The 23,448-nt window shown below is 40.5% G+C and overlaps 1 protein-coding gene across 1 annotated transcript; it reads right to left on the bottom strand.

Annotated features, from left to right (window-relative positions):
- Nucleotides 1-1,039: 1,039 nt before the first annotated feature.
- nsg2 (neuronal vesicle trafficking associated 2) lies at nt 1,040-22,869 on the bottom strand. The gene is made up of 5 exons (XM_088441027.1): nt 22,528-22,869; nt 21,481-21,630; nt 13,586-13,696; nt 4,428-4,538; nt 1,040-2,370 (listed from the first exon to the last, which is right to left on the bottom strand). Exons 2-5 carry the CDS (start codon nt 21,607-21,609, stop codon nt 2,170-2,172), a joined length of 552 nt encoding a protein of 183 aa, XP_088297153.1. The 5' UTR covers nt 21,610-21,630; nt 22,528-22,869; the 3' UTR covers nt 1,040-2,169.
- Nucleotides 22,870-23,448: the final 579 nt, after the last annotated feature.

The following is a 23,448-nucleotide window of genomic DNA, read 5'->3' as shown; positions in this document are numbered from 1 at the left end:
GCTCCCCACAAAGACGGTGAAACCCGGGAATTTGGTCCCCACCTTGTGGCAAAACCAAGAACACACACATGCGTGTATAAACAATCTTTCTTGGCATCCTTTCCTTCAAATATGACCGCCATCTGACCAATGCAGATTATCTCTCATGTCCCACTTTCTTGAGTCAACACACAATCATAACAAATTTAAAGCTTATGCGTGTTCGCCAGCATTAATGGCCAAAAGAAAAACAAACGTACCCCCCCACCCCCAAAATTACAATCGTGAATATCCTCTCCTGCGATCCAGATTCAATGCAGAAGATTATGTCCCGCACTAGTCTTGATGTGAGCAGACGGTGCAACTCTTAACCCAGACAGCTTGTTTTAAATAATTGATCAATATTTGGAATTTTTGATGAGCGAAACTTGCTCGGGGTTGGCTCGTAAACCGCGCGCAGAAAGTAGGACAAACGCACACTGCGGGGAAGCACGCAGGTAAATCCTACCAGCGTGGTTTTCTCACAATCTTACATTATAATTGACAGCACATTAAAGTTCATCATTAGAATGGAGGAAAAGTAAGAGAATAACTCAAAATAAAATTGAGAACATGGTCATGAAACAACAAAACCAAAATAATACCATTTTGGGGGTAAAAACATCGTTTATTTTTATTCATTTCAACATGAGCTCACGGCATTTATGTTATTTTACAAATTCAATGTCAGGGATGTATTTTCATGTTTTTTAAGAGTTCGGACGTTAAATCCCAGATACTTAAGTATTAAATCAATACTTAAGTATCTTACTTAAGTATTAAATCAATATTTAAGTATCTGGGATTTAATGTATGGATTTAAAAAAAAAGTGAAATACATCCTTGGCATCAAATGCGTTAATTCGGTATTACTTGTTTGGGGGAAAGCAGGTTAAATAGATTAAAAACCTTCTGTTTTTAATCTCGCAATTAACAAATACACAGTTAAAACGAAGTGAATCCAAAAACGGCAAAAGTACCGGGACACTAGATCGTAGGATAAATCACAGAGACATGTAGGTCACAGGTCACTGCATCGTTTTATTGGGATCGTTTTGAACCGAAGGAGGAATGCAGGGGTGCGCACGATTTCAATACAGGTATGCTACGCTACAGAGCAACAATATCACAATAGTTCATAGAAAGCACTCGACTACGGAGCAGATGCTGCAAAATGAAAAGCCCCAAACAAACACATTTTGGCAATATTTGTTTTCATAAACTGCTCATTGTATATTATACTGTAATTTTACACATAGTGTTTTTTTTTCTTTAAATATCATCCATCCCTGATTAGTTTCCATATATTTTATGTAATTGAGACAAGACTTTCTTTCCCTGTCCAGTAAAAACAGCACATTGATTTGTCACCGTTGCTAACCAAAACAGCAGCACATAAATTCCTTAAAAATGCCTTGTCCCAAATCATAATCGAAACGCCTCTCTCAAATACACAAATCTATTTTCCAACACGTAAATGGTTTTTGACTGGGAGCTACATATGTAAATTAATAATACCACATCGTTACTACAAACATTGGCGATGATCGTAATACAAAAACAAGCACATTTCTTTGTACACCTTTATGACCGTTTAAGAATAGGGGACATTTAGATGCTCAAATTAATCATGTTGAGAAGGTTCAAAATTCCTCAGTGATATTTTAGATGTGATAGTAAGTCAAACAACAACACCACAGAGCACACTTTGTCCATATTTTGGGGAGGGGGGGAGTCATGCCCGAGGTTACGCAGCGGCAGTTGAGAACCTGGCTCGTCAATGTATGCACGCTGGGACCAAAGTAGACCAGGTACTAGCAAATAATCTCAGTTAAGAACAAAAAAGTGGAGGTAAAAGCAGTATTGTGTAGCCATTGACATTTTTTTTTAGATAAATAAATAAAAAATAATAAAACAAAATAAATATCCATGTTATTATAAAAAAAAAAATAGAATGACAGCGAAATTATAAGTTAGCAACATGGTGTGTGTGTTTGTGTGTGTATGTAATAACACAATAAGAGAAATTCTCCCCAGTACAGGAAAACAGACAAATCCAAATGTCTTATAACCGTGATGTATGCATGCACTCTAAAGGCCCTAGTGGCGCGTAATACACTCGAATGTAGACATGGCGTGTGTTGAGCCGGCTCAGTGGGCGTCGCCGCCCTGCGGGGGCTTGGCGTCGTGCGGCTGGCCCGCGGCCCCGCCCGCCAGCCAGGGGGAGACGGAGTGCGAGGTGGTCTGCTTGGCCATGCTGTAGTGGCTGATCACCGTGTAAAAGCGCCCCCTGGAGTTGGCGTCCTGCGCGGCGTAGTAGGCCTCGAGCGAGGCCGGGATGCAGCGCTTGTGCTGAAACCCAAACAAAATGGCCGCTTAGTTTCCAAACATGTCACACTTGGTTAACTGCGAGCATTTACGGCAACGCTTCATGATTGTATTTCGCAAAGCCCCGCCCCAGGGAAGAGAAAACATTTTCCCACCCTTGTACTCGCCAAGATGACTATTAATAAGGTGAATAATTCTTTCAGTGCCAAGCGTTATCAGAAAAAGCAACCCCAGCCGAATTTTAGCATTCATACCCATCTTTCAAGGCCAACAAAATAAGCTATGTCCATGTAAATATGGGTGGTATCATATGAAAGATTGATTTCAATTTCTTACTTAGAATTAAAAGTATGTAATGTATGTGTAGAACGTATGGATCTCATCCCCAAGGTGTGCAACACTGCCATCCAATGGTCACAGTTCATCACTACAGGTCTCAATTGGCTTAAAATTAAAATGAGAGTCAAGGATGTCAGCAACACTTTCATTAAAAATAAAAGTATCTGCCGAAAATTTTCATCATTGGCACACAGCGTGTTTTAAAAGACGAGAATTCTCGTCCATGGCACTGAAATAGTTATCTATAACATTTGAATGAATTAAAATTGGATCATTTAAAAATAAAAATAATAATAAAAATGATAAAAATCAACTTCTAACAAATGTTTCTTTTTTACAAGGTTTCTACGGATCAAAGGTTAGTCTGAATTCGAAAAAAATACATAAATAAAGTGCAACAAAGAGCCAGAAATGTAAAAAAAAGAAGACAATCCTTAAAACTGACCAACTTAAACCCTGGTCCTTGCAACAGAGCTCAAAAAGATGGACAAACCAATCAAACTGTGTAGTGTTACTTGCCATGTGACAGTAAAACTTGACTCCTGCGACATAATTAAACCTGCATTCTTGACAAAGTAGTTCACGTGAAGCTGCATGTCATGTCATCTCCATCTTGCAAGATAATGTACTGATTATGCAGAGCTACACACTCAAGCATAGTGTTTTTCCGGAGTGAGTGCACACTTCTTTTGTTGGATATCCAGCGCGGATAATGATAGCTGAGAAACATGCACTCAGAGTCCCCGCAGAGGCTCCAAAATAGATTTTAGATTCCACCTTACTGAGTCTTTGACGGTCAAGGTGACACAAAGACTGCGCACAACACAACTTGGGCAACAACAAGTTCGGAGCGGAGGAGAATGCTAATGCTCAGCAATTTTCGTCAGCAGCCTAATCTATAGCTTCTATCTCGGAGTTATTTAAGGAAAGCTTGGAACCGTGAGCGCTGTGATGAATCATGTTTTGGTGCAACAAAATGGAAAGCTTGCAAATAGCCGAGGCCGTGGTAGAAAACAGAAATGACCGCGACAAAAAAGTCTGTCCAAGTCATGCTGCCGTACGAGCCTATTTTCGATGCAAAAGTTATTACAGTGGATCCTCGGGTTACAGCGTCCCTGGCTTATGTTTTTTTCATGTTGCGATGTGGAATACTGAGTTTTTCGGGTCCTCTTTACGGTATTTTCCCCACTTTGCGACAAAAAAACTGTCATGACCCTAGGGGGTTGGTTGTATTTGTATTGCTTTGCCTCCATCTGCTGGCGTTTTTAGGTAATTGCACTTATTTTCTATTGCCGCCAATGCCTCCATGCAATGCGTCACTACAATGCTGGTCTGCTATTGGTCGGCCTCACTCGTTTTAAAATGGCTACCCTTATTAGGGAATATGGGAATAACAAGCGCCACGCAAAGGTAAATAAATCCTTTCTACATTTTTTATTTATGATGTTTTCTGATTGTATACATGTATATTATATATACATAGCACTTACTAAACTATTTTGGGACCAATTTTTAATATGTACAATGTACAATTTTGATTTTTTTACTTGGGGTGCTAAACACATTAGCTATTTAACATAGGGTTGGGATGCCCGCCATACGGTGAATTTGCCTTACGAGCCCAACCGCGGAACGGATTAATCTATATGGCATTTATATGGGTTACAGCATTGTCTAAAACAGAAAAAAATGAACTAGTGCATCAGTACTATTATCAGTATTGTTCTGTTTATGTGTTTTACCTTATAGAGGAATCCATCTGGGCAGGCGTGGTCGTAGGTGAAAGCTTTGTAAACAACCAGGAATACGATGCAGGCGAGGAAGGCCAGGGCCAGGACGATCAGGATGGTGACCTGTGGGGGGCGCCAACAGCACACAGTGTGTTTTATGTTGTTGTTTTCATTTTCATAATTCATTTTTTTTTTTATTATAACTGTAGGCAGCACCCCAGAACGGGTTAGCATGTCCGTATCACAATGCAGAGATCGTGGGTTCGCTTCCCGTTCCAGCCTTACTGTGTCGGGTTTGCATGTTCTCCCTGTGCCTGTGTGGATTTTCTCTGGGTACTACAAATTCCTGCCACATTCCAAAAACACACATGTTCGATTTGTCACTCTTAGGTGTGTTTGTGGGAATGAGTGGGTGTTCTTTGCGCGCCCTGCAATCGTGTGCACCCGCCCACTGCTCAAAGACAGCTGCGTTTGACGAGCACCCCCGCGACAAGGCTTTACCATAATGGATGAATGGCTTATTATCATTATATCTATATTTGTTATATGCGATAAATGACAGTTGTGTGCTTTGTTTCCGTGGATTAGCACATGGTGCTCGTGCATGGACTCACGAGGGAATATCAACGTGTCATTCGGGCTCTTAAAGAGAAATGCTGCAATGAACACGCGTGTAATGGCTGGCATTCTCATTAACATGCAAATAGGAAATCGTGCAGAAACTAAAGCTGGACCGAAGTCGACTGACTGACTTGAAATCCGCCTCGTAATCCATTTGGCGTCTCCTTTGACCAACATGATTTTTTTTAGCCAATACAGATGACATGAAGTGTAAATGAATTTTGGATATGGTAGTACGCTATAAATGTATCATGAAAAAGGATCAAGTCTTTTATAACACTGAGAGCAACGAAGCATTATTTGATTCTGTTTATGGCATACAATTGGAAATATTACATGAAATATTGATCTTTGTACGCAGGAAGAAGGGTTTTAAAGTGCTAAATTGAACTGAGCTGAGAGTGAGTCGCACAATTGATTAATACACAATTGATTGAATTGTTAATATATTTCATACAACGTCTGCTCATTTTTTGTATTATTATCCAATAAGACTTTATATCTGTCTCTGTCTGTCTGTCTGTCCGTCTGTGTGTGCCCATCTATCCATCCGCCCATCAAAATACATGATAATATGTTTTGAATGCGGTGGTGAATTTCCTTAAGTGTAATAATACAATATAAACAATATTGTGAGTGGGCGTTTCAATGCAAATAAATGCCTGTTTGTGTTTTTTTTTTCTTTTTCTTTGCTTGCATTATTCATTTGTCTGGCTGGCTGGACAGGCTGTTGTAGAGAAGATTAACATAAAAAAGAATTTCCTTTCAACTTGACACTTTGATTTGACGCCTGTGCAATAGCATTTAATTTGAATTATGCAAATGAGGCGCGGAAGGATATCTGTGTTTAAAAACCAGTGTCGGCCAACTTCTGACAGCTGTGTGCGTGTGTGTGTGTGTGTGTGTGTGTGTGTGTGTGTGTGTGTGTGTGTGTGTGTGTCGTTACACTCATATGCACACATCTGTCTTGGAAATAAATAAGCAAAAAGTTGACCTTCCATTGAATTGTAATTTCCTGCCTCCCACGCTCCCATTTTGTTTTGGGGACATTCCGATTGGCTGCTCCGCTCCATTGGCTCTCACAAACATGTCATAACAATTAGGCACGCGAGTGAAGCTCGCAGTCCATCAGCGTTATGCTAGCTGACGCACGCACGCCAACTGAGCCACAGTTTAACTTCAGAATTGACTCTAGGAACCTCCAATGCGTCTCAAATTCGGGGATACTTCAGTGCTTCCTGTGCCGTAGACAACACCACTGCTTCCACATCTCTTCTTACGATTCGCTTTTTAACATTATTCATCATTTGACCAAAAAAGATGCGAACGACATGTAGCTGAAAGGGAATTAACTCATTCAATGCCAGAGACGTATTTTCACCTTTTTAAGAATGCGTACATTAGATACTTAAGTATATTATGGATGTTAATTTCCATATAATTAAGTATTAAATAGATACCTAAGTATCTGGGATTGAACATCTGGAAAAAAAAAAACATGAAAATACGTCCCTGGCATTGAATGAGTTAAAGAAAATTAAAAGGAAATTGCTAATTTTGAGTATTGATTAAACAATGAAGCAAGCACAAAATGGCAAAGATATAAATGAAAAAAAATCACTTTTATCATTCAGTGGTTATTTTATTTTGACACTCGTTGGGCATGTTAACACTTCGAGCGCCAATGACGTAAAATGACGTCTGTGAAAACAATACGGAAGAACGCCAATGTTGTCAATTGACGTGAACTACATTGTTGATTTGTTCTTTTTGGGGGGGGAGTGAAAATCGTACTATGGCGCTAATATGGAAATGTGCAGCTGATACGGATGATGATGATAAAGGATGGCGACATTTTGTGCCTAGCCCAAACCGATGTATGATTATATGATTTCTTATGGGGAAAAAAGGTTTTATAATTATTGTCATGAGTCATTATTCTTTTTCACGGCATCTTCTGCTGCCATCATCTTCATCTGTTTCTTTCCCTTTGTGTCATTAGCGCCTCCGAATGTGCCAGCGTGCAGCAAGATCTCTCCCGAGGCGGCCATCTTCCCGTTCGTCCTCATAACAGACGAGCAAGAAGAGGTTTGAGAGCGGGAACCTTAACGAGAGTCGACAGCAGCAATAAGGAACGCCGGGTGAGTGACACTTGATGTGCCTGCCGGGTGGGTGGCACTCATTTCAAAAAGGATGTAGGGAACATTGTGAAGGGAGCTTTTATTACTCATGTGATGGATAAAAGAATACGAAGAAGACAAATATGAATCAAAATATATTTCAAGAATGACGCTTTGGCAAACATACAATCGGATCTCACAGGATCTTACCCTGATGGTTCCCTCCCACCTTTGCGGGTGTCTTGATTCTGGGACTTCTAATCCATCAATCCAGCTCATGCACGGTCATGAATAGCGCCACCGTGCTGTCTTTCATTCTAGCCTTTCGCGTGCACTGGTACGTTTTTTTTTTTTTTTTTTTTATGTCAGCCACTCCTCTTTCAGTTTGAAGATGGTACATGTCATTCAGGGGCTTGCCTTTCCATTACAGTCCATCTGGCTCCTTCTCCTTACTGGGCTCCTGTTTTATGTGGCAATTACTGAGCAGATCATCTCTGAGGGTAATGGGGTCATCATATTGATGGTAAACAGACTTTTGCTTATATAGCGTTTTTCTACCTTGGGTACCAAAGCGCTTTACACTAACTACTCATTTACCTACTGATGAAGGAGCATCCGCCCTCTTGCTTGTTTCGTTACCGTAATTATTATAAGAACACGCCCGATATAAAAATGCACATCGGTGCATCAATACTCGGTGTCGAATTGAAAGAAGAAAAACAACATTTTTTTACGTTACCGTTTATAGAGTGCATCCATATTTTTGGCTTTCCTTTTATCCATCTACTATTTGGGAAAATACGGTATATCAGGTCAGGTATCCCTTTTTGTCACTACCCGCAGTACAAGGCAAGGCATGTATACACAGTATATATCACAAGCATTGTTGTTTTATTCTTCAAGCAATTTACCGTAGCTCTGCTCTTGGACATGGGCAATGAGTCCAGCGCATTTATTCGGTCTCCCGAGGTCAGGATACGCGGTTGACATGACAACAGTGGTGCAGCAACCCAACAACGCCAGCTGATATGGCGGCGCCGTGTGCCCAAAGGTGGCTTGTCGTTTCATCTCAAGTCATCTGAAGTGTACGTATTTCAATCAAGCTGCTCTGGGGTTTAGTGGAAAGTGTTGGATGACCTTTCTGCTCACGCTCTGTGTGGACGAGGTGATTTAATCGCAGACGCCGTCATTACACGTAAAGGCTGCTCAAAGCGCATCGACGTCTTCAAGTATTTTTGATAGCGTGATACAACAGGCTGCTCTTCGGAGCTGAAGTGGTAAAAGTATTCGCAAATCAATATCGGTAAAAACTATACTTGACCTTATTTGGATTTTTTGCAATATTCACTCACTATTCTAGATACGGGATTCTGATTTATATTGCGTTAGTGACATATGAATACCCGTGAATACCAAGCAGACTTACATTCCGCACAATAGAGCAAGTAATAAAGTAGACGATAGTAGGCAATAAAAACGGTTATAGGGCAATAAGGGCAGTGATAATGAAGCACTAATATAAGAATAGACTCAAATTGGGAACATATTATGGAGTACATATGAGGAGGATAGTGCATAATATTACGTGGTGCAAAATGTTAACTGTGATGTCATTTTCAGTCTACAGTAAGTCACCCCAAAATTGTGAAAAAAAGGGTTTTGCTGTTTTATTCATATCCCATATACACACAACATATTGCACAATCAGAATCCATGCATTTAGACCAGTGGGGCTGCAAATAAAATATTATCGTCGGAGAATGTTTTTGTGGTTGACTTCCTCATATCCAGTCCTCATATCGCATTGGTATTCTAAGTGCATCCTTTCTGTGTGTGTGTGTGCGTGTGTGCGGTGCGTTGTGAGGCTGTCCCGCCTGTTTGGAGTCATTAAAGATGCGTTGTGACATTAAAGGCTGAAAAGTGGCCCCTTGAGTGGATTCATAATCCAGCAGTTTGGCAGCGACCAGGGTTAGCCTGCGCTGACTTTAACACCAGACAGATGCTAACCGTGCTAATGTACCCCAATTACAAAGATTACACTCTACTGCACGGGCTCCATGCAGACCGAGCCTCCACACAAATCACACGGAAGGAGGGAATCAGTGACATGGCGAATGGAATTTGCTAAGTCGTGAGTATGAAAGGTAAATCTGTAAATAAGCACAAAGAATAAATATTACATGTGGTGTGATGTTATGTGAGGGCACCTGTTTACATTGTCAGGCAACGATTTTTTCGGCTCGGGGTCGAATGAGCTCTGTTGCGTTCACGCCTACAACAGCGCAAACTACCCTTTTTTAAATCTAAACTTGCGTGTAGATTTACGCTATGTAAATTTTTGCCAGAGGAACAAAAATGACATCATGAAAATAGTCATTTTAAATTTGCAAATTTGAAGAGAAAAGTTGAATTTGACTTTTACTAATACTTTGAGAGGCGGCTTGGTGGAGCAGTGGTTAGCACGTCTGCCCCACAGTTCAGGGACGCGAGTTGAAATCCACCTGACTCCGGACTCCCTGTGTGGAGTTTGCATGTTCTCCCCGAGCCTGAGTGGGTTCTCTCCGGGCACTCCGGTTTCCTCCCACACTCCAAAAACATGCATGGCAGGTGTATTGGACACTCTAAATTGTCCTTAGGTGTGATTGGGTGGGGCAACCAGTCCAGGGTGTCCCCCGCCTACTGCCAGAAGTCAGCTGGGATAGGCACCAGCAAGCCTGTGACTCTTGTCACTAAGTGGCTCTAGAAAATGGATGGATGGATAATACTTTTAGTACTTTCGATGTTAGTTACTTGTAATAAAGCCTACATGGAGATAATTATGTTTCAGGGTTCTAAATAAAACTTTTTTGGGCTAGTGAGCCAAGCTTTTTATGTTGTGGAAATGAAGGTAGTGTTGAATGGAGAACTTCTCATAGCTCCATTTACTTTTCAGCTTAAGTTTTGGGAACGGACTTTTGAGCGATATGCGTGTCGATACTGAAGCTCCTCTTTTGAAGTTGTTGCTTGATACGGATGACTCAGCGCACAAGAGAAGCCATCTGCTCTTATTAATCATCTCGCATTTCGCTCAGCCCAAAGGCCTGTTATTAATCTATCTGTCGGAGCCCGAGAAATGATCCGTTCATCTCGTCCGTCTGGCACCTGACACTCTGGATGTCTTTACTGGCTTTGGTCGGTTACAAAGGCCTTTGAGGAGGTGGCATGACCCCACGCCGTATTGAACTGACAAAACAGGACACTAAAATCTTCATGTACAGAAGAACTCCACCATTCTCGCAAAGATGCGTTTTAGAGTCACTTGATCGGGATGGAAAACTGATACCAAAGGATTCTCATCCACAAACATCTTATTGTTAGAATAATTTATATAGGGTATCCCATATTTGTTTCTGCAACGGTATATTAGCAACCGTGAATATGTTCTGTTGGATTTTTTGGTGAATAAAGTGTGAGGAGACAAGATGTCTCCTGCAGTTTGAAGAATCAGGCATGCACCACGACCTAATCACAGGTGACCTAATCACAGGATTGAACAGTGCGGGGTCGAGGGGTAGAATGCACTAAGGCATCAGAAGTGCTGCAACTACACACAAGTGTCCATGTGAAAGGAATTTGAAAATTTTTTCATTTGAATGCCTTTCCTAGCCCCTAACCATAACCATCACAACAAAACAATGCTATGTTTTTGTTTTTGCATGGACAGATAGTGTATGGACTTCCATCTACGTCCCCCACCATCAGAAACTGATTGTTACCTTGCTGTCACAATGCCTGTGCATATGTCTGACCGCTCTCCTCGTGAGTAAAAAGAGTTCAAGCCCTTTGTCTTCCTTCGTGTTTGTTCCACACTTTGGACAGGTGCAAACATGTCTATCCTCCATCAAAAATTACATTACTTTCTTTTAGAATCTATGAAAATGCTAAGTGCCCTGCATTATTGTCAATAATGCCTCATCATTATGAAAACTAAATAAGATTGATGTATCAAATGCTGTAGACTGGAAGTTGTGCAGTGATGTTGTTAGTGTTGTGCCAAGCCTGCGGTATCTTGCCATCCCATCTGGCCGCTTCACTTCATCAGCAGCCAGTTCTCTCAACAATATGATGTGCGTGTGTGATTACGTGCCAGTAGGAGCTGGCCACTGAATGCTGGCTCGGCATAACACGACAGAGAGGACGAGAAAGGACGAACAGAAAAGGGGGATGAGAGTAAAAATGGTGAAGGGGGAGAGTGTGCGCTGATGATACATCTCCGGGTAGATTCTTGAAACCGCTAATGGACGAATTCAAGTCAGGTCTTGTTAAGATGACTTCCACTGAACTTTAAAATATGAACATGTAGCCCCGAAGGTGTCAACTCTGTTTTTCACCTCGTGTTAGCCCCCTTTTGCGTGAATCTTAAAGGAGCCTGGTAAGACGTGTCACGTCTTTGCAGGGACTCAACACTCGCTTTTAACACCTTTCTACTTGTGAACTACGGTCCGACTAAGGTGACTAAGATGGGCGCATTCGAAAGACATTCATTACAATTATGCTTTTGTCATATGAAACACATAAAATGGAACCTGTTCCATATCAAATTTATACTTGTGTGTTACATTTTGTTGTGCATCTGCCCAGTTTGAAAAGAATCTCAAGTCACGTTTCCCTATAGAAATGAAAGGAAATGCCAATAAATCTGTCCCAGCCTCCCGAAAAGACAAAAAATATGCTGTTTTATACTGAGAAAAATAGTACTAAAAAGCACTTTATGAAAAGAAGTGCGGATAGATAATAAAAAGTATCTCAAATCATATTTCACTATTGAAATGAATGGAAAGGCCATTAATCTGTCCCAGCCTCCCAAAAAGACAGCAAATATGTTGTTTTTTCATAAGAATCAGAATCACTTTATAAAAGTGTTTGTGATCATGGTAGACATCATAGAAATGGTCTAGTATTCTACCATGTCCATCTGCACGAGACGCCTCTGGATTTAGTGGATTTTTCCAACAAACAAAGAAGACAAAGTCGTGCTCGGAACACGATGTTGCTCATCTTGTCTAGTGGGGCTAATCGAAAAGACACGGGAGGGACGGGGTGGAGTTAAAAGCAGGCAGCAGAGGCTGGACTTGAGAGGTAATGACACTCCAACCCTACTGGCTGGCTTGGCGTGAAGCCACATTACTAAAGTAATGTTCTTGCACATGTTTCTATTCTTATGGCGCATCGTGGAATTAGCCTATTGAAAATTCCTCCTATTGGTTTTATTTGGGATGTTGTCATGGTTGCGTATTTTGCGATATTGCTGCAGTGCACGGAGGCTTGTTGAATACTATGAGGATCAAGAGTGAGGAAAGAGACAAACGGAGGCGTGAAAAGAGGACGGAAGGTGGGAAAAAGCGAGAGACGGGTGAACGAGGGCGGATTAGAGAGCTCTGAGCTTCTCCGTCCATCAACACAAACTGCAAAGCTTGGAGGAGAGAAGAGATGCGTAAGCATCCCATGCGTGTGTGCGCACAATCAGCCCGTCAGTGAAAGCCAAGCCGGCGTCTGGCTCGAGCCCCCAAAAAGCAAGCGACAACACACAGAATCAGAGCCACTGACTTGCGTTTGTGCCTAACAAAAGCTGAAGGCAGCGCGCACCCTCCTAAGCTGACTGCAATGTTTCTGGAGAAGTCTGATAACCACCACGGGCTACGTTTAAACACGGATGGCAATTTTCCAACATGGTCCCTATTAACACATACTATGTGGCAATCTCCAAAGAGGTCATATGTGGGCTAAACAATAACCTTGATATTAGAGAAAGAATTTTATAGCTCATTTCCACGCTACCTCCACTATGAATTGGATCGTGTTGGACCTGATTGGAGACTTTAACTTTTTCCGGTGAACTTCAATTAGCAAAACATGTATGTAGTAATCTGCACACATGGATACAATTTATAAACGCATTCGATTTTGAAACGAATGCAATAAATGAAAGTAATGGAATCGAAGTGACTTTTATTGGACTTTTCTGTCCATTCCCTTGGTTGCTATGCACGCACCTCGGATTGCCTCGTCCCATCGGCTTTCATGCCGGGTTGCCATGGAGACAGCTTTTCTTTGCTGCCATGACAACTTCGCTTTGATCTCCCCTAACAACGATGCAAGAGAATAGAACAGACTGGCAGGCGGACCGCGCCGTCAATTTGAAGAGCTTTATTGTGCGATCGGCGCACTTCGAGGCAGTCGGTTTTTCTCGCCTCGGCCGCAAAGGTGCGAGCGAGCATGTGTGATGATGCGTTTGTGTTCTCACAAATGCGTCAGTTGGTGGTAAACATCTTTGTCTACGAAACATTCAAGACACGAGTTTGCATTTAATGAGACAATCAATCCTTGTAATTAAGGAAATGTCATCATCATCATTACTATGATGAATCAATAATCCCGCGCTCCTCTTACCTTGAGTCTCTCAGACACGCCGTCGGTGAAGCTGATGGTGAACTCCTCCACTTTGGGAATCTTCAGCCGCTTCTTCTCAGTCTGGAATTCTGTGCGAGTTTTCACCACGACCTGCGGCGAGAATCACATTTTATTTATAACTGGAGGTCTAGAATCTAGGTGAGAAAAAAAATGAGAAGCCAGGAAACACAAATGTGCAAAAATAACAATTTCGCTTCAGATGAGATTTTATTTTCATAAATTTTACTCCGGCATAAAATGAACTTCTGCCGGATGGTTAATTTGTCACTGATGTACATGGGGGGTTGACAAAATAAGTGCCAAACCCTATCAATCCATTTTCTAGAGCCACTTGTCCTCACTAGGGTCACAGGCTTGCTGGAGCCTATCCTGGGCCTTAGGCGGGGGACACCCTGAACTGGTTGCCAGCCAATCTTATGGCTCAGCGGGACGAACAACCATTCACGCACCCAGTCACACCTAAAAACAATTTCGAGTGTCCAATATACCTGCCATTGGAGTGTAGGAGGAAGCCAGAATATGAGAGAACCCACGGGGGCATGGGGATAACATGCAAACCCCACACAGGAAGGCCGGAGCTTGAATATGAATTTGAACTCGGATTTGTTAACTGTGAAGCGGACATGCTAACCACTCTTCCAATTACAGTTTGTTTGTATTCAAACTAGCTTGTAGCAAATGTGAGTGACATCACGCTGCAAAGAGTTTTAGCAAAGTAAAAAAGGCTTATAATAATTTCATAAATAATAAAATAATTGTGCAGCAAACGATTCTTCAGATGTGAATGCTTATTTAAAGATATTAAATCCATCTCTTCAGCTTAAGACCAAGATCATTTTGTCATGATTGTCATAAGAACAGACTTGGACTCATGTGTTCTTACTTTAATTTAAATTACAAATTAGATTTATGTTCACTTACTTGTAGTTTTTTTGCTTTTGTTTTTTTGGGGGGGCCATGTTGGAGTGAGACCTGGCATTGAATTTTGATGCACGGGCCAAACAGGTGAAGCTAAGCCTCCTCAACGCACAGGAACATGAAATGACTCTCATCAGGAGCTCAAGGACATATTGGCAGACATGGCGCTCACACACAAACACAAAAGTCATTTTGAAAATGGAAAATGAGGAGATGAAAGATGTATGTATAGAGAATAGAAGGGGAAGGGTGAACTGGAGGTCGTTGTTGCATACTGAATTTGAATACCGCCGTCAAACATCAAGCTCAGGATTCAATTTTCTACTTACAGAGAATGTCATTTCAATGCTGAGATTTTGCCTGCATATGATACGACAACGAAACTAGAACTTTAATACCGAAACGTCCGCCGACCTATTCATTTCGAGACATGTCCACCGCAGTTTATGCGATACGATCAAAAATATCTGTGTCGAACTCAAGGCCCGGGGGCCAAATCCGGCCCGCCTGTGGTTTTCTCGTTTTAATATCGAATGAAATCAAATATTGAAATGGAAAACGATCATTTCCAGAGCGTCTTCGCACTCGTTCTATGCTTGTCTCTCAGTATTTCCGCAAGTAGGGCTCATCCTAGCCGCACCGCAGCCTAATAAGGTCACGCGGCCCGAATTCAAGACCGCTGACCCGAGAGGGAGGCTCAAATGAAGGAGTGTCGGAAAAAAAAGAGGAAGCGCCAACCAAAGTGTGAAAAGAAGAAAGGTGAAAAGCGTAATTTAGTGATGTGGACAATAATGGAGCTGTGATGCGGGAAAGTGGATATCTGCTCTTTTTTGCTGTATTGAAAGGTATTAGGGTTCTTTTATTGCTTCTCTTCTCTGACATCGATTGGCTCTCGAGAGCACAGCAGTAACAGCTAAAACACTCACACAGCCTTTTGTCAATATAACACTGAAAACTATTGGACTTATTGTTATAATGATGAATTGTCTTGTTATTCCATTGAATGTGGCCGATGATAGCCCAAATGTGTTTTTTTCATAGTTTTTATGTGAATGAGTCCGAGTCAACCTTTGTGCTGCTGGCATTTTTATTTTTTAATTTTTGTCACTTTAACTCTATACGCACATGTTAGCTAAAGGGTTGTTATATGATAATTTAACGCTTGAGGAGATTTTTAATTTTTTTGACAGTCACCTCAAACCCGCATTGAAAAATGAGGTACTTCTATCACAAAAAACATTGATTAATGAGTGGGAATTGAGAGCACCAAAGCAAAAATATGTCGTTATATAAATGCTCTAATTTTTAAGCGATTCATAAAAGAACAAAGCTAAACAGTCTTTTAATGTAATCAAGAGGTATTTTTCCTATTCTTTAGATAGTACTTTCCACTATACATTTTTATTCTTAATTTTTGATTGAAACGTTTGATTGGCTTATCTGAGTGTTTTGTTGACATTACTTTTAGGGCCGCGCCATCTAGTGGATGCATAATGCAACCCCAGTCACTATAGCTTCTAATCTATGCGCCTTATAATGCGGTGCGCCCTATATATGAAGACGTTTTTAAAATCGCCTTATTGTGCAGAAAATACAGTCATTAACACATGTATTGTTCCTTTGAAGTCAATCTGTCAAAAAACAAAAGAACATAGCCTAGCTTTTAGCACATATAGTAGCTATTAGGTTACTAAAAGGTTTTATGAAATTCTATGGTTTTCACTCATTGTTTAGCTTAGGATGTAGACGTAATTTTTAACTGGAGGTTTTAGAAAAATGGAAGATTTGGTTTTAAAAATAAACAGTTGGATGAACGCTTAGAATTACAACTTCCATCTCGATGCTAGAATTAGTCTTGACCTATAGCGTAGCTGTTATCACGTAGCAGCTAACGGTACAAAGGTGGACCATGACCTTTCCATGAGTCATTAAGTGCTTCCACATCAGCGGGGAAGGGATTTCGTACAGAAGCTCTGCAGTGTGTGCTGCATGAATCTATGGCGCCAGAAAGCCAATTAGTGCTTTCTATTTGACGGCAACGTGTTGACATTTCACATTGTTGTAGTGACACCAGTTGCTTTTCGACACCATCGTTTGATTTATGAGAGCTGATTTTTTTTAAAAACGGCATGCTCTTCACAAAGGATTCTTGTAAACCTTCCTTTTTTATCTCCATCTGAAGTATCTGGATTCTAGATGGAAGGTTCCCTGTGAAAATGATGTCAGAAGTTATTTTTTTGTCACCTCTCGAGATGTGGTTTCATGTCTCCTCCTCAAAGTGACTAGTGATGATGGGAAAGCCTTAAAGTACGAAAGGCGGCGTTCAAGCGTTTCCCTTACCAAACAAAAAGATTCATGTGTCGTCAGTTGTTTTGCTACAACATCGGATGAAACCGTCATAATCAAAGGCGTGTCAATGTTTACCTGAACACAACACTGAACGTATACTCTGAAATAGGGAAACAAATGCACCTGAACTGAACCTCAGCGTTTTTAATGTTATGACATTTTCAGCGCACCAGCAATTTATTTTGTTGCCGCGGGAAATATTTAGCCGCAAACAGCGCTTGTGTCTGCTGGGGAAATAAAAAGAATTGTCACCAGGGCTGAAATCAAACAATAAGCTGAAAGATGGCAAAAAAATTGAGTAGCTCTGCAGAGCATAGCAACTTTAGAATCCAATCCCATTGCTTTAGGTGACGAATGCGGCCGGGTCATTGATAAATGTTGAAGGTGTAAATCCATTTTTATAAACACAACACAAGCAATAAATGATCTGTATTGCAATAAATTATATATAATGTTAATGTTAATGAAATATTATTTGAGCTATTTCGATAAAAGCTCCATTCAAACTGCGGGGCTTAATGTTTAATTCCAGTTATCAGATTTCGAAAATAATGCAACCCATATGTGACCTGTGTGTGAACGCAGAATTGTGACGTTTGCCGTTTGTTTCTTACGTGCGGATGAATGCGACCTGGCCTTTCAGACTGAAGTCGCGGGACAAATATCGGATATCCATCGGATTTAGGAGTACATACCAAAGTGGCCTCAATTGCATTTTAAAAAAATCGTCTCTGTGTCGTTGACACTGCCATTAAAAGATCGGATACAGCAAAAAAATCGGAATCGGGTCACTTCACCCTGCAGTGTTAACATAGCCAAAGTTTAAAAGTCGTATACTTTCTTATGACTTACTTGAGGGGTCTGTGAAAATATCCATACTCAGTCTGACCTGCCCCTGCCTATATTTACACCCCGCAATGTGACTGACTTGCACAATTCACCGAGAAAAGAGCACATAAAAAAATGGATTTGAATTTCTTTGATTGAATTTGAATATGTGCGAACCCTCTGTGGAATCGGGTGTTCAAGGTCTTTCTGAAGCAGCTTTGTGTGGTCAACAAAATAACTCATGTCTGCCTGCTCTCTCCATCTGCCCTCTCCTCCTCCCGCTTGTTTTTATAAACTCAACTGTCGATTCAATCCCGATTCCTGCATCGCTGCTCGGATTGAATCCAATCTAATACTCGTCTGCCCCAGCTCATGTAGGCCAAAGCCATATTACACGAACGTGAGTTTGCGTGTGTGTGTGTGTGTGTGTGTGTGTGTGTGTGTGTGTGTGTACATGTGTGCGTGCTTGTTCACTAACACCGCAGTCACCAAGCGGGATGGAAAGAGCCTACCGCAGATGTAGGGTATTGGTCGTCTCACATGACCCACTAAATACTGCCATTAGCTTTAAAGGCACACACAAACTGGTCCCAGATCAAAGTATTGCAGTAAAAAAAAAATATATATATGTACAAGAGACACCTCTGGGCCACTCACTACATTACAACAATGTTTGAGTGGCGCAAATAAATACAGAACAGTGTGAGTCCAAATAGTGGATGCCTCAATTATTTAGTAGGCCACACTTGAGTTAAACAGCTCTTTTATTCACCTAAGCAAAAACAACATTTCTCTGAGTCAAAGCGGTACATGGCAAGAAATAAACTGTCTTTAAATAGTGTCCCATGCCCGAAGAGCTGTCTGAATTAAACCCCTCACTTTAATTAAACTAATAGTTGAGTTGCCTTCTGGAAACACAACGTCATTCTGATTGGCCTCAATGAGTCAAAGTGCTACTAAATCAACTGTAAGGCTTCAAATAGTGGCCTTGCTCTAATAGATAGTGAAAATAATTGCCGCGCCTCAATTAAACACCCTCCCTATGAAAACACAATTTTGTCTCGATTGGTCAAAACAGCAAGAAATGATCTGTAGGGCTTCAACTGAAGTGTCCGCTCAAGGAAATATGCTCCATTTCATTGAAAAAGCTCCTCCCACCCCATCTAGAAATGCAATGAATGTCCTTCTTGGCTTCAATGAGTCAAACTGACACTTGACAAAACAAATAACTGCATATACAGTATGTTCAATATAGTGGTCACCAACCAAATAGATGCAGAAAAAAATGACCTCACACCAATTAAACACCTCAAGTCTTCCCTAAAATGGAAACACATTGTCATGCTCGTTGACTCAAAGTGGCTAGAAATAATCCGATGGTTTTAAAATGAGGCCTTTGAGCTAATAATGGTCCACGTTAAATGCCTCACCTCAAATAACTACCCTCTGGAAACACAATGTATCTCCAATCGGCCCGACTGAGTCAATGGTGGTGCTTGACAAAATATAAGAAGATATGTCCTCAAAATAGAGCTTTAACTCTTTCAGTGCCATGGACGGGAATTTGCGTCTTTTGAAATACTCGTGCCTTTCCACCAGCACGTTATCAATAAGGACAAAGATGTAAAGTACGCTGTGCTGCGTGTGATTAGCGACGCTGTTTTGTTCAGGCCGTTTTAAGCAGCTTACGCAGGCCCGACAAAAAACATGTTTTCAGTCCGGGGGAGCAGACGACAAAATCTGCAGTGGCTGACAGCCAGCGGAGACGCCAAAGAAAAACACTTTTTTTTTTTTTTTAATCTCTTAGCTCCTTCTTCAAACAGGACAAACAATAATTCAATGGTACATCCCTGGGGTTCAGTCTTACTTGGCCTAGCAATGATATACACAAAATAGATACTGTGTGTGTGTGTGTGTGTGTGTGTATGTGCACGTCTGTGTGTGCAATGCAGCAAACGCAGAGCAAGCTCGTCGGTGTATAGTGAAGGACAGTTCTTTAAATGTCATGTCACATAGTACAAACTGGTGGCTGCTGAAAGATATTGCTTGTTACACACACACACAGGCAAACACAGACACAGAGTGAGATTTCAAACCACTGTCCTGAAGGAGCAGAAAACATCTCTGCAGTGGTCTAATATTCTACTACTACCAGTATTTTAGTCACCATCCACCTGAGTTGAATAAACCCCTCCATGGAATGTCTTCATTATCCCATCAGAAACACACACACCTACACAGTGAAGGTTTAATGCTGTCCTTGCGAAGGAACAGCATCTCGCTAAAATGCTTCCACCAGTCAGGGGTAGACTTATGATGCTGTTTTTATCAAATTCGCCCAAATTCAAGGAAAAATGGGGGAGGGGGTTGACGAATACGGCAATTTAACCCTTGCACATGCACCGAGAAAGTACTACCCTGGTGTTTATTGTTCCAATGTGGGACCTGCTTTTATGGTTGGGATTACTAACATTTTTAAGAATGATTTTTTCTTCAAAACACTCAAAATGTTCAGCGGAAAGAAAGAAAAAAAATATATACATATATATATATATATATATATATATATATATATATATATATATATATATATATATATATATATATATATATATATATAAAACATTTTGAGTGCATTTGAGTACATTTTTTTAGGTCTTCAATGTAAAGTCTTTAAGGTAGAGAAAACATCCCTGCAGTGGTCATTCTTTTGATAAACGGTCCATTATTCACTGGGCACCCCTTCCAACCCCCCCACACACGCACAAATAAACCAAATAAATGCCCCCCCTTTCTTATCTCACATGTATAGTACAAAGTGGGGGATCGAAAACACTAGTTCTTCAGAAGAAGAAAAACAACCATGTCAATGAGTACACCAAATAATCTAGAAATTAACACCTTCCTCAAATAAATACCTCCATCATGCAATTAATAAAAGATGAACAAAGAGCAGGATTCAAAGCTTTGGTTCTTCAGAAGAAATGTCTCTGCAGTAAAATAATAGACCACCTCTGTCATTACGTTAAAAAAAAAAAAAAAACATGTCAATTAGTCGCCAGACTCTGATGAAAAATAAAGGCCTCGCTTAAAAAGTGCATTCATTTTCACATCAGGGATAAATACACAGTGCATGTTTCAAACTACTAAGGAGGCGGAGCATCACTGCAGTATTCTATTAAACTATCATCACCATTATTTTTAATCAGGCAGTAGTGGATTAATTGCACCAAGTCAACAATAAATGAAAGTATCTCTCAAAGAGATGTTGTTATCACCACATCAGAAACATTTACGTAACACCATTAAGGTTTCATACGACTAAACTTCTGACTGCAATTACATTTAACTGCCACACTCTTGAAACAAACGTCACCTTCCCCAAATTAATCCCTTCATTTTCTCATCATCAAAAAAAAAAGAACATGTATCAGTTTACTGAAGTTTCATCTCATATTCACACTATAAACAGCAGTAACCAGTAAACAGTTTGTCAAATGTGGAGAATCATTATCATATTCCAGCCAATCCGAGATGGCGGTTTTTACAACAATGAGCATTTCAGGTGACTACCGCTGGCCGTTCCACAATGATGTGAGCGGGCAATCATAACCATGGTAACGGGATTAATGAGCAGCAGGGTGTGGACTACTTTGGGATGCGGCGATGACAAATGACCTAATCTGCCTGCTAAAGACAGATGGGAAAACAACAGCTAGATGGACATTCTGCCAGCGTAAAGCGAAAGCCGCGGTGGGGGTCCGGGGGCGGGCTCTCACCTTGTCAGGGGCTTGGCTCTGCAGGCTGCCCACATCCAGAGGAGTGATGAGGGGCACGTTTTGGAAGCCGTCCTCCACGCTCGCCGCTTTGGCCCCTTTGTCCTGTAGATGACTCCCCAGTTTCACCATCTTGCAGACCCTCTAATTCCCCTTAATCAGATAGAAAGCATATGGTCGCTTTTTTATAGATATTTAAATCTCATTTTGTTGTCAGTATTGTGTTGTTTTTTTTTTTAGTTTGTCTGTAGCAGTCATCATATTAATCACAAATAAATACTGAATTAAAAATATAATCAGTGAGGCAATTGTAATTGATTACAAGTACAGTAAGACTTAATGAAAGTTGATACAATGACTTCTGAAATATAATAGAACAGACAGACAAGATTCAATCATTTTTTTAGGCTATGATAGCTAAAAAAGTGCATTCACAAAATATATTGAGAAATACATACGCAAAAAATATATTGATTTTTATTGCAGAAATTTATGATATAACAGGCGCGCATAAAAACATCTAACAAAAAAGGCACTGAAAAGATATAAATATACATATACCATATTTTTAATATTTAATTGTTTAGAACCTATTTAAACAAATCAGACTTTATCATAAATTTCCCGCGGAGTTGATTAATACAAATAATTTAAATTATTTAAAATTGATTAAACGTTTATTCATTACTTATGCTCTATTTTTTTAATATTTGAAATATAAAACAATTTAGAAAGTTAAACATATAGAATAAAATATAAAAATACACAATAAATCCACGATACATAAATATTTAAAATTAATTGAACTTGATGAAACATTTATTCATTATATATGCGCTTATTATATTTTTAATATATGATTTAACTAAGAAAGTTAAAATATAATATATAATATTTGAATAATATACAGTAAATATACGACACGAGCTTGATAAACATATTTTATTGCATATGCGGCATTTATTATATTTTTTATATAAAGTGAGAAATGAGAGGCAAACCTGCCGACAAGACGTCAAAACATCGACGCAGATAGACGGAGGTACTCACAGCGTGCTGCGGCGTGCAGGTGGATGTGTGCGGCAGCGATGAGGATGAGGAGCAGGTGCTGCTGCTGCTGCTGCTGCTGCTGCTGTTGCGGGAGAGATGCGACGCTGCTGCACCGCCACGCATCAACTGGATGGCTGGAAGCGCGCTTCTTCCAACCAGCAGACGGCCCAACCCCCTAATCCTGAATCCTCATCTGCTCCGCTGTGCAGCAACACCCACACGCTGATTGCTTTTTCTTTCCCTTTTTCTTTTTTGAGGGGCTGGCCCCTTTGGGAGCTGAATTAATGTCGCACTTAGGAGCTTCCGGTAAATTACAAGTTTAGGGAGAATCCGGTGGTGATTTGGACTTTGAAAAATGGCTATGCATTTTTGATTATTTGGGAGGGTTCAAGTTTACAAGTGAAGAAATATCCCAGCGTTCAACTGCATGCTTAACTCATTCGGTGCCAGACATTTTCTGATCTTCCTTTAACCCCTGGGTGCCCGAGGATTTTTCACTAGCCTGGCATTATCATCACCTAACTTGGGCTGACTTTGAAAGAGTCATATCATCGTCAATAAATATTGTAGGGGTTGGGGGGGGGAACCTATCCACCCTTTAAAATGCGATAATAGCAAAAGTAACAACGCTGTATATTTATATATTTATGAAACTAAAATAGGTATATTTATTATGTCATTATGAGGGTAATATGACTTTTGAAGACTTTTTCATTATAGGAGTCCAGGCTAAGCCAATCATTAAAGTCATTGAAAGGCTAGCAAATGTCATGTTAGCCGCTAGCGCCACTCAGTGGTTTTGGGGTGTAAACCCTGCAATTTCTATTGCGCTCCGTTCACCGGTTCCCGCTGAAAGGTATAATGCAAAAAATGGGGGAAAATGCATGATAAAACATCGGGTTTTCAATATGTCCAAAATGT

The sequence above is a fragment of the Hippichthys cyanospilos genome, chromosome 18 (assembly GCF_059441005.1).
Source record: "Hippichthys cyanospilos isolate Australia breed blue-spotted pipefish chromosome 18, RoL_Hcya_1.0, whole genome shotgun sequence".
NCBI lineage: Eukaryota > Metazoa > Chordata > Actinopteri > Syngnathiformes > Syngnathidae > Hippichthys > Hippichthys cyanospilos.
This window is presented reverse-complemented; position numbering and strand designations above follow the sequence as displayed.

Coding starts and splice junctions, on each gene's coding strand:
- nsg2 (XM_088441027.1), bottom strand. CDS start 21,609: ATGGTGAAACTGGGGAGTCATCTACAGGACAAAGGGGCCAAAGCGGCG. Junction 4,539..13,585: donor GCGTGTCTGAGAGACTCAAG/GTAAGAGGAGCG, acceptor CGCCCCCCACAG/GTCACCATCCTGATCGTCCT. Junction 2,371..4,427: donor CAGATGGATTCCTCTATAAG/GTAAAACACATA, acceptor TTTGGGTTTCAG/CACAAGCGCTGCATCCCGGC.